Below are 19361 nucleotides of genomic sequence, written 5' to 3'. Positions count from 1 at the left end.
TCTTCAAAGTCTGTCAGAAGGACTGTATCCCATGTTATCCCAGCCTGGAGCAATGGCAGATTTAACAATTACCTTAGTATTCATTGGCTTTTTCTTGATTTATGAGTGTCCTGGAACCTGAAGCCTATGTTTCCAGCCATGCCTTCGGTACTCAAAATATTCTGCTGGGAGACCCATGAAATTAGCAGATTGACCCAGGGCTGCTCTGACCTTTCTTTCATCAATCAATCAATCAACTAACATTAATTAAACACCTACTATATGCCACAACTGGTGTGAACTGTGCCTTGCAAGCGTTTCTAGAATTATTTCTGACATTAATGGTGATAATAGAAGTCCTTATTTCAGCCCTAATTTCATTGGACAGACCTTTAAAATTTCTCCACTATATATATTGTTGACTCTTGATCTTATCTAAATACTCTTTACCAAATCAAGGAAATGTCTATTCATCCTTATGATGTTAAATGGTTTTTTAAACATATGCTATTTTCTGTGAAAGTCTTTACTGCATATATTGTTATAAAAAGATTTTTATTATTTTTATTATTAACTTGGTGAGTTTTCCTGATACTGAACCAAGTTCCCATTCCTGGAATCCATACAATCCAGTGACAACAAAATCTTTTAAACATGTGACTGAAATATTTTTGCTAATGCTTTATTCAATATTTTTGCATCATGATTCATTAGGGTGGTCTTTAATTTTCTTTTGTTCCCTTTGTCTTTCCCTGTTATATATATCAAGACTATGTAATAACAATAATTTTAATAGAATTACTTATTTTTATAATAGTTTATGGGATATTGAGATTGATTTTTCTTTGAATATTTGATAGAATTCACTTATAATTTTATCTCTAGAAATAATTCAAAATTGTTGAGAAAATAGCAAGAATGGCTTCACAGAGGAGATGGCATTAAAACTGAGATTTTAAAAATGGGTTGAACTTCATCATTTCATAGAGGAGGATAGAAATGAGTCATTATATGAATGGAAAATAGTGTGAATAAAGACACAGAGACAGGAAAATTCTGGATGGTCACGAAGTGTGAAGAGGAATCCAGTTGTCCAAAAGTATATGGAAGGGAGTTATATGAGATAAGGTAGATTAGACCCAGACTTTCTGAACTTTAGTACAATGTCTTAATAAATGTGTATTGAACTGCATTGAATTACATAGGACCTCGAATGCTAAACCCACTTTCTTTGTATTTAATTTGCATACAATATGCATTAAACTTCATTAAGCCTTGAAAAAATTAGGGTTTGGAAGGATTCTTTTCTGCCCCATGAAAATTTAACAACTTTATAACTGTTTAACCCCTTCCAATTTCCTGTTGCTTGAGAAAGGGGAGGGGGGAAAGGAATATGTTGGTGATTAAATAAGGAATAATTGGTGGAACTTATTATTTCTCATAATTGGAGTTTTCTTAAAGAAGAATATGCAAATATAAAGGAAGGAATTGGAGGAGCAGGCATCACATTAAAGTCACTCTTATCTGAATGGGCAAAGGAGGGTTCAATACATAGTCCCATATATAACTTCCTTTGCACCTCCTGCACAGAATTATACAATTGCATCCAATTCAACATAGAAATAGAGGGAGATAGACAGAAAAAGAGATAAACAGGCTTAAAAGTGAGAGAATGGGGGAGGGTCTAATTGAAGAGAGAAATCACATGTAAAACAAAACTTCTTCCTTAGAAAGATATATCAATTAAGAGTAAAGTGGAATGATTCCTCATTCCTGAAGCATAGGAGGCAAGGATGACCCCTTTCATTGTGAGGCTAATGGAAAATGGACCATAGTCCTAAACATGCTGTAATTCAATTATCCACCCTTCTGATCACAGGTTCTAGTGCAGAAAGCAAGGGCAAGATAATGACCACAGCTGGAGAACCAGAGACCATAATGACTACAACTTCCAGCCCTGCAGTAAGAACACACTCTGTTCTAGCAACAACAGCCCCAACCACTGCCTCTGATATTGACTTGGAAAAAATCACTGTGCCTGCTTCCTCTGCCTTGCCAGAGACCATGGTAGCACCAGCTGCCTGGTCTGGAGTGGAGATGAGCCCATCTGAAACTACGCTCATTGCCGAAATCTCTACCCCACCTGGGGCTGGGACAGGAGGAGGGAGCCCCATAGGTGTCCCTTCACACCCTGCTACCCCTGACACCACAGCATCGACCACAGCCTTCCGCTGGACCAATGTGCCCCCAGCAGGGTCTACAAGCACTTCAGCCACAAGTCTTTCCAGTGTCAGTAGAGAAGATCCAAAGCCAATGACCTCTCTGGACACATCTGCTTCAGAGACCACAGCCATGGCTACTGCAAGGGAAGGGCCGGCCCTGACTGAGTCCACAGCCACGATGGACATCAGCAGAGGAGCTGAGGCTGTGGTTCTGTCCACAAGTGATTTGCCCACCAGCTCAGCTGCCCCTCTCATTCCCACAGATAAAGTATCCACCCAGACCACCATGACCACTATTGCAGACACTGGTAAGAACACTTCCTTCATTATCTTCCCTGCTGGAACACAGGGTTGTATTTTAGTGAAATACAGGCAGGAAACAGTCACCACAGTTATGGTGTCTGAGTCTGACATGTCCAAGGAGGAGGTCAACCTTGTCCTTTATCCCTTAATGACTCATGAAGGGTGTGTGATGCAGTAGTAAGAGCAGGCATTCATGTCAGAGGACCTGGGTTCAAAGCTTAGATCTGATATTTTCTACCCATATGGGGAAGATGGATCAGGAAAGACAGATCATAAGGATGGAGCTTTTAAGGGATGGAGAAGATAAGCCTTTGTTTGGAATTGTGACTACACACCCATTTGGCAGTTGTGGACAAAACACCTCCTGGTACTTTGTAGATAGGATTGAGAACATGCCCAGGGCTAGAGTTATCAACTCATTCATACCTGCCCTGGACAGATGAATAATAGCTAACACATAGCGTGCCTAGTATACAGCTGACACATATAAGTCCTACAAGATTAGTAGGGTAGTACTAAGGGAGACCCATTTGGAGGTCCTACCAAGAAGACTCAGAAGGTGTTCAAGCCAGGATTCAAATTGTAGGTGTTCTGACTCTTATCTAAAGTTCTTTCTTCTAGACTACAGTGAATACTCTTTAATCAAACATGGTGGGGGAAGAGGAAGCTCTATGCCAGTGGAATGGTGGGCTCAATAATGGGCCCAGAGTTGCAAAGTAGTAGATGACCCAAGCTTTTATGATGTCTGCCCTGTGCAAGACCCTGGGGCTGAGGATGCAAAAATGAACAGCTCCCCTGAGAGGAGAGGTCAGGATGGAGTTCCCTCCCCCTCTGATCAGGTGATCCAAGCAGAGCATGTGACAAACACACCACCTCTATATCTCATAGACTGTACCCTTTCCTGTAGTATTCATGTAAGCATGTGGTCAATAGTTTTCATTCACAGTTGGTTATTTTTCTTTCTGTCCCCCCATTTTCTTTAGCACCATCTCTGACTCCATCACCTTCCTCTAGCACTGCAGGTAAGAATTCCTCTGTGCCTTTGATACCTTTCTCTGCACAGCCTTGAGAATAGGAGTTTCAGAGTGAGGAGTGAGGTTCCCAATGCTATGAACTTTCATATTATCAATCATAGACATAAAGTTGGAAGGAACCTTAGAAGTATCCAGAAGTATATATATGGCCTCTCATTTTACATATGTGGAAACTGAGACCCAGAGATGTAAAATGATTGGCTAACGTTGATTGGATAAGACTAGAATTGACCCTGAAAGGTCACCTAGCTAAACCCTTTCGTTTCCAAATGTGAAAACTGAGACCCAGAGAAGTTAATTAAGATACCCTAGGTCACAAATATAGAATCAGAAAAATCAGTGATATTTGAATTCAGGACCTCTGATTACAAAGTCATCATTCTTTCCACTCTATTATGTTGTACTGAAGGTCCAAGAGAGATTTCAGCCCCAGCATCTCATATTGAAACTCTTTATACTTTGGGGAAGGTTCCTTCTATGTACTCTCCAAGGGCAGAGAATTTGTTTGTTTTTATTTATATCCTTCCTATTTAGGATAGGGCTGGGCACATAATAAACAATTAAATCAATGGTGATTGATTGATTGCTTTGATCCAATGGGTACACTAGTGGGGTCCAGTTTACTAGGAAAATTTGTCTTCAAATCCTCTATCTTATACCTACCCAACTGCAGCCTATGGAAAAGGGAAGGGGAAGGGAATAAGCATTTATGTAGCACCTATTATGTGCCAGGCATTAGCATTATGACTAAACATTTTTTAAGAAATATTATCTAATTTGATCCACATAACAACCCTATATTTAGGCCCATTTTTCAGGTGAGGAAACAGAGACAAGCAATGACTGAGTGACTTTCCCATGGTAATACAGGTAGTAAGGTCTGAGGTTAGATTTGAACTGGGGTCTTCCTGACTCCAGGCTCATGTAATGGAGGGAGAGAAATGGAGTCCTCCACCACTGAGTTCAGGACCAGAATGTGATAGAGAAGGAATGGAGAGAGGATAGATTGGTTTCTCTCTCTCTTTCCCTGGTAAATCGCACACTGGTTGCTTTCAGAATCACAGATTACTGTTCCCTCAAAGATTTGATTGAAGCAAAATATAGGACAGATAGCTTCTACCTCTCTGAGAAGAGAAGTGGAACTTTTCTCCCCCCAAACTCTCAGTCTCCCTTATTGGATACTATGAAGCAGGCACTTGATCTTATAAATAGTTATGTGGGGCAAGTGAGTTGTGGGATAAGGTAATGGGAAAGTGGGAAATAGGAAGTCCCTAAAAATAACTCCTCCCAAGTCCTGCAGGGTTAGGCTCTGCCTGCCTTACCCTCTGGGGTCAAATTGTGAGAGTTGTCCTGACTCCTCGCTGTCATAGCTATGATATCAAATTCAAGGACTGTTTAGAGGGATTGAGAGGAAATTTTGTGGTGAATAGCTTCCTGGCAAAGTCCTATTCACCCTGGTTTGTCTTCACTGAATGTGCGGGGTCAGGCTTCACAGGAGGATGTTCCAGGCTCAGAGGTTCGTTTAGATCCACCTCTCTGGTGGGCTTCCCAAAGAGAAGTGAGTTCAGCTCTTTGGATCTTCTCAGTTCCTCTTCCTTCTCCAGAATTCTCTCTCCTTCCTGCCCTTCCCCACTCAAGTTGATCTTCCAGTATGATGGTCTGCTTCCTCTCTTACATTGTAAAAAATAGACTCGAATACAGGACTACAATCCCCACGAGCCTTTGCTCCACTTCCCCAGAATGCCTTATAATCTCACCTGGGCCAAGATTGAGAAGGTATTTAAGCTGATTCAAAGGCTTTTGAGGGGTCTCTCTCTTGGCTCTCTTTTGGACTTCCGTTTTGGAGCAGATGTGTCTCTTCCATGATGTGAGGTTATTTTGTCTAGGCCTCTGGCCTAGGCACATGTTTCTTATTTGTATATTCTTTAATCTTCAACCTCTAATAAACCTCTAAAAAATATAATACTCCTTGCAGAGAGAAACTAATTTCTACCTGCCTCAGATGCCTCAGTCTCCCCATTCCCCTAAATTTTAACTGTTACAACATTCAGCACTCTCTCCACTTTGCCACATAGTTACTTCTATCATCTGAGCCACAGAGGTCCTAGTGTCAAGGGTCAAGAAGGGAGACAGAGCCAAAGGTTCTGCTCTTGAGCAATGAACTTTGGGTAAGGTGAATGACACAAATGGGCAAGTCACTTTATCTCTGTGAGCCTTGACTTCCTCATATGCAAAAGAGGATACTAATAGCTATAGGACCTTCCGTTCAAGGTAAGTTTCTATGATCTTCTTCCTCACTTTGGCATAATAATTCACTTGGACCTTTGGTGATTAATTGTACTTGGTCCCACCCTTTTAGTGCCAAATCTCAGGGATTTACCTCTAAGTCTTGTCCATTCTGAGGCATTGTTTTCCATCCAGGGATGCTTCATGGTCCCTAGTTTATAGATTGCTTCCTACATATTAACTCTGTGATTCCTGTGACCTGGTCCTAAGATGCTATGGCCTCTGAGTGTTTCCAAGAACTACTATAGCCAGTAGATCCTGGAATTGGTCAGAGGTCAGAACTGGAAAACTGGACCTCTCTGATGTAATTGTCTCCACATGGCTCCTAGCAGCCCATCAACCTGGTGGACAAGGTCAGGTTTGGATCTCTAGGTGTGGTTGGAGATAAGGATGAGGAGACAAATGCCTCTAGATGATCTTAGATGAGGAATGGAGGCAGACCATCAAGTCACTTTCTGGACAAGAAACTTCAAGGAAGGGAAGTGTCCCAGGTACTATAAAATCCCTAAAGCATCCTTTTATTCTGCTGTGACTGATTTGCCTCTCTTAATTGACTTATTGTCCTTGGTTAGTAAGCGAGTCTGAACAAGGAGAGTTCAGGTATCTATCTATTTCCAATAGAAAATCGCCTATGCTATTAGAGAAGCTGTATGTCATTCAGCATTGCTGAGAAATCAGGCCACATGGTTATCATGTTGCTTAAAAGCCTCTGATATCTTTTATCTTTTAAAAATTTTACTTTAATTAAAAAATAATTTAAGTCAAAGATTTATTTTCCTAATTACATCTAGTAACAATTTTCAATATATGTTTTCTGAAATTATAAGTTCAAAATTGTCTCCCCCCTTCCCTTTTGTTGTCCCGCCTCTTGGAGATGGTAAATAATTTGAAATGGATTATACATGTATTATTATCATGTAAAATAAACATCCATATTGGTCATTATTATAAGAGAACACTCATATAAAACCAGAGCCACAAGATAAAACTGTTCCTAAACATAATGTGAAAATAAGTATGCTTTGATTTGCAACTGATTCCCACATTTCTTTCTCTAGAGGTGGAAAATAATCTTAGTCAAAAGTCTTTCAAACCTGTCCCAGATTGCTGCCTTTCTGAGAATAGTTTAGTCTTTCACAGTTGATCATTTTAGAATATTTCTGTTACCGTGTACAATATTCTCCCTGTGCTGCTGATTTTACTCTACATCCGTTCATAAAGATCTTCCCTGCTTTTTCTGAAATTATCCTGCTTATCATTTTTATAGCACAAAAATACTCTTATCACCAGCATGTACCCACAATTCATTCAATCCACAATTGACATATATATATATATATATCCCCTCAATTTCCAATTCTTTTCCACCACATAAAGAGCTGCTATAAATATTTTTTGACAAGTAGATTCTTTACCCATTTTAATTATCTCTTTTGGATAGAGACCTAGTAGTGGTACTACAGGATGAAAGACTATGCACAATTTTTTAGCTCTTTGGGCATAGTTCCAAATTGCCCTCTAGAATGGTGGGCTCAGTTCACAAACTCCAACAACAATGCATTAGTTTCCCAATTTTGTCATATGCTCTCCAAAATTTATCACTTTCCTTTATTGTCACATGGACCAATTTGATATGTGTGAGGTGGTACCTTAGGATTGTTTTAATTTGCATTTCTCAAATCTAGAGTAATTTAGAATATTTTTCCAGATGATTATTGATAACTTTGATTTCTTCACCTGAAAATTGCTTATCCATATCCTTTGACCATTTGCCAAATTGGAGAATAACTTGTTTTCTTATAAATTTGAGAAATGAGACCTTTATCACAGAAAATTATTATTTAAAAAATTCCCCAGTTTGTTGTTCCCCTTTACTCTTGGTTCCATTGGTTTTGTTTGTACAAAAGCTTTTTAATTCAATTCAAAATTATTCACTTTACATCCTATAATACTCTCCATTTCTTGTTTGGTCATAAATTCTTCCCTTCTCCACAGGTCTGGAAAGTAAACTATTCTATGTTCCCCTAATTTCGTTATGGTATCACTCATCATATCTAAATCACATACCCATTTTGACCTTACCTTGGTACAGGATGTGAGATACTGGTCAGTACCTAGATCCTACCATGAACTTTGATTTTTAAGATATCATTTTTTTAGTTAGAGGTAGAAAAAAAATTTCAATTTTTCATATTAATTTTATTTTAAAATATTTTCCCTGTTGACATATTTGATTTTCTTTCCTTTCCCTCTTCCCTCCCCCATCCCAGATCCAATAAGCACTTCTACTAGGTTATATAGATGTTACCACTGATAACACTTTCATATTATTCATTTTTGCAATAGAGTAATCTTTTCAAATACAAACCCCCAATCATATATCTATATAAACAAATAATTGGTCATTCATTTTTCTTCTGTGTTTCTATTCCAACAGTTCTTTCTCTTGATGTGGAGGGCATCAGGATTGTCTTGTATTAGCAAAGTCCATTACATTGGATTGTTCCACAATGTTTCACTTTCTGTGTATAATGTTCCCTTGGTTCAGCTCATTTCACTCTGCATCAGCTCCTGGAAATCTTCCAGTTGATATAGAAATCCTCCAGTTCATCATTCCTTACAGCACAGTAGTATTCCATCATCATAATATACCACAATTTGTTCAGCCATTCCTCAATTGCGGGACACCCCCTACATTTTCCAATTTTTTCCAACCACAAAGAATATAACTATGAATACTTTTGTACAAGCACTTTTCATTATTATCTCTTTAGGGTACCAACCTAGTAGTGGTATTTCTGGATTACAGGATATGCATTCTTTTAAAGCTTCTTTGTGCATAGTTCCAAATTGCCTTCCAGAATGGTTGATCAATTCACAACTCCACCAGCAAGGGTATTCCTATCCCGATTTTGCCACATTCCCTCCAACACTTATTATTTTCCTTTACTGTCAGATTGGCCAGTCTGTTAGGTATGATGTGGTACTTCAGTGTTGTTTTGATTTGCATTTCTCGAATTATGAGGGATTTAGAACACTTTTTCATGTACTTATTGATAGTTTTGATTTCTTTATCAGAAATCTGTCTATTCATGTCCTTTGACCCTTTGTCAATTGAGGAATGGCTTGATTTTTTGAAAAATTGTCTTAGTTCCTCATAAATTTAAGAATTAGACCTTTGTAAGAGAATTTTGTTATAAAATTACCCCCAATTTATAGCTTCCCATCTAATTTTGGTTGAATTGATTTTGTTTGTATAAAAGCTTTTTAAATTCAAGTAATCAAAATTATTCTTTTTACATTTGGTAATGTCCTCTATCTTTTGCTTGGTCTTAAATTACTTCCTTTCCCATAGATCTGACAGGTATACTATTCTATGTTCACCTAATTTACTTATAATTTCCTTCTTTATATTAAGTTTTTTGCCCATTTTGAAATTATATTGGAATAGGGTGTTTTTTGCCCATTTTGAAATTATATTGGAATAGGGTGTGTGATATTGATCTAAACCTAACCTCTCCCATACTGTTTTCCCAGCAGTTTTGTCAAATAGTGCATTCTTGTCTCAAACGCTGGGATCTTTGGGTTTATCAAACACTTTCTTCCTTAGGGCATTTGCCCCCCCCCCAGTCTATTCCATTGATCCCCTTTCTATCTCTTAGGCAGTACCATATTTGATGATCACCACTTTATAGTGCAGTTTAAAATCTGATACTGCTAGGGTCTCCATTCTTCACATTTTTTAAAAATAGTTCCCTTGATACTCTTGATCTTTTGTTCTTCCAAATGAACTTTGTTATAATTTTTTCTAATTCTATAAAAAGGTTTTTTTGGTAGTTTGATAGGAATGGCACTGCATAAGTAAATTAGTTTTGGTGGGACTGTCATTTTTATTATATTAGCTCATCCTACCCATTACCAATTAATGTTTTTCCAGTTGTTTAGATCTAGTTTTAGTTATGTCTAAAGTGTTTTGTAGTAGTTTTGTTTATATAATTCTTGAGTTTATCTTGGCAGATAGATCCCCAAGTATGTCATTACCTAGAGTAATTTTAAATAGAATTTCTCTTTCTAATTCTTGGTGCTGATTTTTATTGGATATAAAAAGAAATGCTGATTATGTGGTTTTATTTTGTATCCAGCAACATTGCTAAAATTATTAATTATTTCTACTAACTTTTTAGTTGATTTTCTTGGGTTCTCCAAATATACTATCATATCATATTCAAAGAGTGATAGTTAATTTCCTCATTGTCTACTTTAATCCCTTTGATTTATTTTTCTAATTGATGCAGCTAGCATTTCTAGGACACTATTAAATATTAGTGGTGATAATGGGCATCCTTGCTTCACTCCTAAACTTCTTGGGAAGGTTCCTAACATCCCCATTGCAGATGATACTTATTAATGGTTATAAACAAATACTGTTTATTATTTTGAGGAATGGCCCTTCTATTCCTATATTTTCTAGTGTTTTAATATGAATGGGTATTGTATTTTGTCAAAGGCTTTGTCTGCATCTACTAATATATGATTTGATTTTTGTTAGCTTGGTTATTGTTGTAGTCAATTATGTGGATGTTTTTCCTAATGGTAAACCTGGCCTTGCATTACAGGTATAAATCCCACTTGGTCATAGTGGATAATCCTTGTGATGACTTCCTGTAGTCTTTTTGCTAATATTTTATTTAAGATTTTTGCATCAATATTAAGGAGATTGCTCTATAGTTTTCTTTCTCTGTTTTTTTCTTCCTATTTCTTAGGAATCAGTACAATATTCATGTCATGAAATAAATTTGTAAGACTCCTTTGTTTATTTTCTCAAATAGTATGTGTAGTATTAGGATTAGTTGTTCTTTATTTAAATGTCTTATAAAATTCACTTGTGAATTCACATAACCCTGGGGATTTTTTCTTAGGGAGTTTCTTGATTGCTCAATCAATTTCTTTTTCTGAGATGGGATTATTTCCACTTTTGTCAATCAAGGCATTTTATATTTTGTATAAATATTCATTTATTTCCCCTAGATTATTATATTTATTGACATAAAATTGGGCATAGTGACTCTTAATAATTGTCTTAATTTCTTCTTTATTAGAAGAGAGATGACCCTTTTCATTTTTGATAATATTAATTTGATTCTTTTCCTTTTAAAAAAATTTGATTCACCAGTACTTTATCTATTTTATTTGTTTTTCAAGTACCAGCTCCTGGTCTTATTGAATAGTTCAATAGTTCTTTTACTTTCAATTTTATTAATTTCTCCTTTCATTTTTAGGATTTCCAATTTAGTTTTCATCTAGGGATTTTTAATTTGTTCTTTTTCTAATGTTTTATGTTGCAAGCCCAAGTGGTTGATCTCCTCCCTATTTTGTTGATCAAGGCACTGAGAGTTATGAATTGTCTAGAGTACTGCTTCACATATATCCCATAGATTTTTATATGTTGTCTCCTCATTGTGATTCTCTTCATTGAAGTTTGTGGCTGTTTCTGTGATTTTTTTTTCTTGACCTACCCATTTTGAAGAATTAGATTATTTTGGTTCCAATTACTTTTAAATTTGCCTTTCCATGGACTCTCAGTAATTATAATTCTTGTGGCATTTTGATCTAGAAAAGTTGCATTTATCATTTCTGCTTTTCTTCATTTATTTGCAATGTTTCTATGCACTAGGACATGGTCAATCTTTGTATATATGTACCATGCACGACTGAGAGAAGGTATATTCCTTTTCATCCCTGTTCCATTTTCTACAGATATCTATTATCTCTCATTTTCCTAACACTTCATTCACTTCATTTCTTTCTTATTCATTTTTGGTTCTATTTATCTGGTTCTGATAGGGGAAATTTGAGGTTTTCCCATTAATATGTTCCTACTATCCATTCCCCCTTAAATTCCTTTAATTTCTTCTTTAGAAACCTAGATGCTATGCCATTTTGTGCATAAATGTTTAGTAATGAAATTCAGTGTTTATAATACCTTTAAGCAAAATGTAATTTCCTTCATAATCTCTTTTAATCAGACCAATTTCTACTTTAGCTTTGTCTGTTATCATGATTAATACACCAACTTTTTTATTTTAGATGATACATAATAAATTCTCCTCCAGACTTTTACCTTTAATCTGTGTGTGTCACCCTGCCTAAACTGTGTTTCTTATAAACAACATAACGTAAGGATTTTTTTAATCCTCTCTGCTATTTACTTCTGTTTCATGACTAAATTCATCCCATTCACATTCCGCATTATGATTACTAATTGTGAATTGCCCACAATCTTATTTTCCCCTTTAGATACTGCTCTATTCCTTTTCACTCTGATCTTCCTCACTATTATTTTGCTTTTCATCACCTCCCTTTCCTCTTCCTCTAATATCTCCCCCTTCCCTTGTCTTATTTTCCTCCTACTTCTCTGTAGGGCAAAATAGAATTCTACTCCACACTGAGTATATTTGTTTTTAACTCTCTGATTCACTTACAATGAGAGTAAAGTTTAAGCTTTGCCCATCATCACCCTTATCCTCCCCTCCTATAACAATTTTTCACAATTCTTTATGTTATATAATTTACCCCATTCTCTCTCTCCCTTCCCTTTTCTCTCAGTACAATCATCTCTTTCATCACCTGATTTTTGTACATATCATATCATATGCATACATATCATACATACATATAATTTCATATCATCACACTTACATACACATCATATGATCATAATCAGCTTCCTTTCCCACCCTCTTTCTAAGTAAATTCCTTCCATATTCTCTACTAGTAAGAGTAAATTTTTGAAAATTACAGATATTCTCTTTCCATGTAGACATAAAAACATTTTTATCTTGATGAGACCCTTCAATTTTCTCTTTCTTTGGCCTATTTGGGCTTCCTTTATGTCTCATTTTTGGTCTTAAATTTTTTGTTAAGGTATGACTTATTCCTCAGGAATGCTTAGAAACATTTTATGTTATTGAATGTCTATTTTTTATCCTGAAAGAATATACTCAGTTTTGCTGGATAGGTGACTCTGGGTTGTAAATCCAGATCCTTTGCATTTCTGAATATTCTATTCCATACCTCTTGATCCTGTAATGTAGAAGCTGCTAGATCCTGTGTGATCCTGACTGTAGTTCCATGATATTTGAATTGTTTCTTTATGGCTGTTTGCCATATTTTCTCTTTATCTTGCTGGCTCTTGAATTTAGCTGTTACATTCCTGGAAGTTATCATTTGAGAATTTCTTTCTGGAGATGATCTATGAATTGTTCCCATTGCAATTTTATTTTTTGAGGATATCTGGGCAATTTTCTTTGATAATTTCTTGTAGTGTGATGTCCAAGGTTTTTTCTGGTTCATGGCTTCCAGGTGTTTGATTAATTCTCAAATTGTCTCTCCTAGACCTATTTTTCTAAGTCATTTGATTTTTCAATAAGAAGCTTCGTGTTTTCCTGGGTTTTTTTTAATCCTTTGATTCTGCTTTATTGTTTCTTGATTTCTCATGAAATCATTCATTTCTAGTTGCTGAATTCTAATTTTTAACACCTGATTTTTCTCCAGCACTTTTTTTGGCTCTCCTTTTTTAATTTCTTCTTGCATTGCTTTCATTTCTCTTTACCACTTTTCCTTTGCCTTTTTAAATTTTTTTTAAGTCTTTTTTGAGCTCTTCCAGAATCTGTGTTCAATCCATATTTTTCTTTTGAATTTTGGGTATGTTTGCTTTGCTTTCCCTGTCCCCTACTGTGTCTGTACCTTGCTCTTCTTCTCCATAAAAACTCTTTAGAGTTAGGTGCTTTTTTGTTGGTTTGCTCATTTTTCCTACCTAATCAGTAGGCTTTGCTTTTTGGGAAGTTGGGGTGCCCTCTTAAACTTCAGTCCTTCCTTGATGATATTCTTAGCTTATTTTGTAGGTTTTGGCCAGTTTCATTTCTTGGAAGATGATGTGATGGCTCAAGTGCTGAGAGCTCTGAGAGCCCCCTCACACTGCTCATTCAATTGACCCTTGAGATGCTGATGGGTTAAAGATTTGCCTCAGGCTTAGGTATAAGCTTTTGCAGGCTGATCAAATTCTAGCTCTAGGCTTAGGCTCAAATTTTTGGTCTCATTTTGTACTTGATCCAATCAGGCACATCCTTGATTGCCCTGTCTTGGAGCTTTGCCCTGAGCTTTTTAGGCAAAAAGATCCAGGCACCTTCTTAGTACTATCAGCCACCCCAAAACTGTGAACTATGTCCTAATCCCAAGCCCATACTTGGACTCCTGGCTTAACTCTGGGTCAACACAGACCAGCCCATTTCAGCCCATATTTCCCTGGGATGAGACTCCAGACTAATTAGGTTTGAAATTTCAAGGTTTATGAGTTGCTAGAACCACTATTTGTCCCAGGTAGGATCTCAGGGTTTGAATGTTGGCTTGATCCTTAGGTTCTGAATCTGGGACAAGAGATGTGAGGTGGAGATGTGTAGCTTGCCTCTAACTTGCTCTTCACTCCTTGCTATAATCTTGCCAAATGTTGTCTCCTCTCATGCCAGTGCTCCAAATATTCTCTGCCTACCTTTGGTGTTTTTCTTTTCTTGAAAATTACTTGGTTCTGTCTCCTTTCTGGTTCTCTGAATGCTGTGTTCATTCTGTGGTAATATTTTGATATCAGTTGGAGATGATTCCATTTTGAATTGGAACTTCTCTGCTCTACTCTGCTATCTTGGCCCCACCCATATAGAAACAATTTTTGACAATTATTTTCTGATGTTTTAGCATTCAGATTTTCTCTCTCTTCCTTTCCCCCACCTCCAGGAGGCACTAAATAGTGTGATATACATTCTACCACTGTTTTCATGTAATACATATTTCCATATTGCTCATGCTATAACAGAAGAAACTCATCAGATAAACAATAAAAAAAAGACTTGAAGGAAATAAAGATGGCATTCTTTGCTCTGCAGTCAGACTCCAAATGTTTCTTTTTTGGCTGTGAACATCATTTTTCATCAAGGGCTCCTAATGCCTTTTAGAAAGAGTGGCCCTAGAATGTTTTCCCCAAACTCTTCATTGACAATTTGACAGTCCCTGTTTCCTTGTTCCATTTCAACTGATGAGGTACTAACTTTGTATTAGACACTGATCCAGAAAAGAGGATTACGGTGCAGTATCTAGGTAGTATGGTGGCTAAAAGAGTTACAATAAAATATGGTCCAGCACCAATTTAATCTTCTTAGTAACTGGGTGGAATGTGGATGGGAAGGGGTAGAGAGCCTGGAAGCTAGCAGATCAGTTAGGTTGTAACAAGAGTCCAGTCAACAGTTGGTGTTGGGGGTTGAATTAGAGTGGTAGACATATAAAGTGGGGAGAAGGGGACTGATGAGAGAGAGGATGTGAGTATAGAATCATTGAGTCTTGGCAAGTGATTAAAGGAGAGGAGGGAGGAAAGAGGAAGAAAAGTTAAGGATGATGGGAAAAGTTTGGGTCCAGGATACTGAAAGGATAGTATTTACTTCTTTAAGATGTGAGCCCAGAAATCAGATGTAAGGATTTTTTCATTTATAGCAAGTGGGAGACCAAGACGGGAACGTTTTACTATGAACTTCACCATAAACAATATGCTGTACACAGAAGATATGGAACACCCATACTCGGAGAAATTCAGCTCCACAGAGAGAATCCTCCAGCACCTAGTGAGTCTCTCTTTATCTAACCTGAAGGTGCCTTTCTCAGCCCTCAGGGCCGCGGATCCTGCTCTGTTCTATGCATTTATTTACTCACCCATTTCCCTCTTCTGTCTTCCAGCTAAGAGGCTTGTTCAAGAACAGTAGCCTGGCTTCTAGTTATATTGGATGTACGCTGACCTCACTAAGGTGAGAGCCCTGGGAAAGACTGGCCCACAAAGGTCCAAGGAACCTGCTTATCTCCACTGGGGCTGGCTTGGGTCTGCCTTTTTGTTTACTTCCTTTTCATCTCCTAAACTGGAAGGAATACAGCCATCCCTATGCCTGGCTATCTTGAAAGGAAAGGGGAAGGGGACGAACATCTACCATGTGTCAGGCATTTTGCTAAGAACTTTACAAACATGATCTCATTTGATTCTAACAACCCTGTGGAACAGATCATATCCTTTTATCATCAGAGGAACACACTCATTTTACAAATGAGGAAAATGAGTCAAACAGAACTTAAGTGACTGACCCAGAACCCATTCTTGAGGTAACTGTACCTTGTCTAAAGCATCATTCTCAGGAGTTTCAGGCCTCCCTATCAATATATCTTCCCCCAGGCCTATGAAGGAAGGGGAAGCCACTGGAGTGGATGTTGTGTGCACCCATTATAAAGGTTTCACCAGCCCTGTCCTGGACCCAGTGAAGGTTTACTGGGAGCTGAGCAACCAGACCTATGGCATCACCAGGCTGGGCCCCTACACCTTGGACAGGGACAGCCTCTTCCTCAATGGTGAGCAGCCTCGTTTTGGACATGCATTTCCTTTTCCCTGGCTCCTTTCCTTCTCAAGAAATGGTCTATCTGCCACATTCACACTTTCCCTGATGTAGAAATTCATAACCTGGGTTCCAGGAACTCACTAAATAATCACCTTATGTCTTAGAACCAATATCAAGTATCCATTTTAAGGCAGAAGAGCAGTAAGGGCTAGACAATTGGGGTTAAGTGATTTGCTTAAGGTCACACAGCTGGGAAGTATCTGAGACCAAGTTTGAACCTAAGAACTCCCATCTCCCATTTCTATCCATTGCAACTTATACCTGCCCCTCCATGAACTTATTTTAAAACAATTAGATAATTTAAATATATAATCAGTTTACTTTGTATCATTTTTGTTTTATATTCTTGGGATGTGATTCTGAGAAAGGATCCATAGGCTTTGCCAGACTTACCAAGGAGTGTGACACAAAATAGGATAAGGACAATCACCCTTCTACAGAGTCAATTTAATTTCTGTAGTTTCTCCTCTTCCTGTCAATTCAATTACTTGAAATGTAGGAAAAGACTAAGCTAGAATAGGGTGACCATGAAATGAGACCTGGTGCTGTGACTCTAGGCACCATCCACTCCTAATGCTCCCCAAAATTCTCATTAATTGCTTCTCCTCTCTCTCTCTCTCTCTCTCACTCTCTCTCTCTCTCTCTCTCTCTCTCTCTCTCTCTCTCTCTCTCTCTCTCTCTCTCACTCTCTCTCTTTATCTCTCCACAGGTTATAATGATAAAGAGATTTCAAGCATAAGTAGTAAGTATTCAGTTTTTTCATCTCTCCCTAAATAGAAGGAACCTGATCACCCATTTCATGTTGGACTTTGGGGTGGGAGGGAAAATGGACAATGGAGTGTAAGTAGCATCCCAAAGAACCTTGAAATCTTCCTTACCCTTCAATTTCCTTCATGGTGGATGTTTAATACTTAATGATTACTTCAATAACCATATTTTCTCTACTCACATCTCTTGCTCCATGATTATTCTCCAAACTAAAAGTAGGAACCAACTGGGTCTCTACTTATTTTCCTCAAATGTTTCTTTCCTTAAGATGAGAGCACTGAAGAGGTAGAGAGAGGAAAGGTACAGGAGAGGGAGAAGTCTCCCTAATGTTATAGCAGGAAGGCCAGGCAGGCTGTTGTTGAAAGTGTCTTCCTGAGATAAAGTATCTAAAAACCACCTCTGAGTGTTCTCTTTCCACCATAGTATGGGGTAATTGCCTCTTTCTTGCATATTTCTACAAAGTCAGAATACAGAAAGATAATCCTACTTGTGTTCCCCAAATTTGACATTCTATCTTCTACCTTGGTGTCTTTGAATAGGGTTTCCACAATTCCTGAAAAACATTCCTACTTCCCCCTCTTCCTCTATCTTGTAGAATCCTCAGCTTCCTTCAAGGCCATTCATATGGCACCTCTTACAGGGAGCTTTTCTTGGTCCGTCTTAGATGTTTGAAAAGGCATGTATATACTTTTCCACTTAAGTACTATGTCCTCTCATAGAATGTAAGATCCTTGAGGGCAAGACCTCATTTTCATTTCTTTTATTTTTTGTATGCTGAGAGCCCACTACACTGTCTAGCAGAGATCAAATAGCTACTAAATATTTGTCGAATGAAACTAGAATTTTTCAAGTTCTTCAAAGTCTGTCAGAAGGACTGTATCCCATGTTATCCCAGCCTGGAGCAATGGCAGATTTAACAATTACCTTAGTATTCATTGGCTTTTTCTTGATTTATGAGTGTCCTGGAACCTGAAGCCTATGTTTCCAGCCATGCCTTCGGTACTCAAAATATTCTGCTGGGAGACCCATGAAATTAGCAGATTGACCCAGGGCTGCTCTGACCTTTCTTTCATCAATCAATCAATCAACTAACATTAATTAAACACCTACTATATGCCACAACTGGTGTGAACTGTGCCTTGCAAGCGTTTCTAGAATTATTTCTGACATTAATGGTGATAATAGAAGTCCTTATTTCAGCCCTAATTTCATTGGACAGACCTTTAAAATTTCTCCACTATATATATTGTTGACTCTTGATCTTATCTAAATACTCTTTACCAAATCAAGGAAATGTCTATTCATCCTTATGATGTTAAATGGTTTTTTAAACATATGCTATTTTCTGTGAAAGTCTTTACTGCATATATTGTTATAAAAAGATTTTTATTATTTTTATTATTAACTTGGTGAGTTTTCCTGATACTGAACCAAGTTCCCATTCCTGGAATCCATACAATCCAGTGACAACAAAATCTTTTAAACATGTGACTGAAATATTTTTGCTAATGCTTTATTCAATATTTTTGCATCATGATTCATTAGGGTGGTCTTTAATTTTCTTTTGTTCCCTTTGTCTTTCCCTGTTATATATATCAAGACTATGTAATAACAATAATTTTAATAGAATTACTTATTTTTATAATAGTTTATGGGATATTGAGATTGATTTTTCTTTGAATATTTGATAGAATTCACTTATAATTTTATCTCTAGAAATAATTCAAAATTGTTGAGAAAATAGCAAGAATGGCTTCACAGAGGAGATGGCATTAAAACTGAGATTTTAAAAATGGGTTGAACTTCATCATTTCATAGAGGAGGATAGAAATGAGTCATTATATGAATGGAAAATAGTGTGAATAAAGACACAGAGACAGGAAAATTCTGGATGGTCACGAAGTGTGAAGAGGAATCCAGTTGTCCAAAAGTATATGGAAGGGAGTTATATGAGATAAGGTAGATTAGACCCAGACTTTCTGAACTTTAGTACAATGTCTTAATAAATGTGTATTGAACTGCATTGAATTACATAGGACCTCGAATGCTAAACCCACTTTCTTTGTATTTAATTTGCATACAATATGCATTAAACTTCATTAAGCCTTGAAAAAATTAGGGTTTGGAAGGATTCTTTTCTGCCCCATGAAAATTTAACAACTTTATAACTGTTTAACCCCTTCCAATTTCCTGTTGCTTGAGAAAGGGGAGGGGGGAAAGGAATATGTTGGTGATTAAATAAGGAATAATTGGTGGAACTTATTATTTCTCATAATTGGAGTTTTCTT

General features: G+C 37.2%; 1 protein-coding gene across 2 annotated transcripts in view; it reads left to right on the top strand.

Annotated features, from left to right (window-relative positions):
* LOC103093249 (mucin-16-like) overlaps window positions 1-19361 on the top strand; it is a 165882-nt gene that overhangs the window by 94951 nt on the left and 51570 nt on the right. For both annotated transcript variants that reach the window (XM_056820567.1, XM_056820566.1), the window contains exons 35-40: window positions 1859-2509; window positions 3488-3526; window positions 15362-15489; window positions 15602-15669; window positions 16086-16258; window positions 17015-17047. In XM_056820567.1, coding sequence (XP_056676545.1) covers window positions 1859-2509; window positions 3488-3526; window positions 15362-15489; window positions 15602-15669; window positions 16086-16258; window positions 17015-17047 — 1092 coding nt within the window. The remainder of the gene's footprint in view (window positions 1-1858; window positions 2510-3487; window positions 3527-15361; window positions 15490-15601; window positions 15670-16085; window positions 16259-17014; window positions 17048-19361) is intronic.

The sequence above is a fragment of the Monodelphis domestica genome, chromosome 3, assembly GCF_027887165.1.
Source record: "Monodelphis domestica isolate mMonDom1 chromosome 3, mMonDom1.pri, whole genome shotgun sequence".
Taxonomy (NCBI): Eukaryota; Metazoa; Chordata; class Mammalia; order Didelphimorphia; family Didelphidae; genus Monodelphis; species Monodelphis domestica.
The sequence above is the reverse complement of the archived record's forward strand: the minus strand, read 5'-3'. Positions and strand labels throughout refer to the sequence as shown.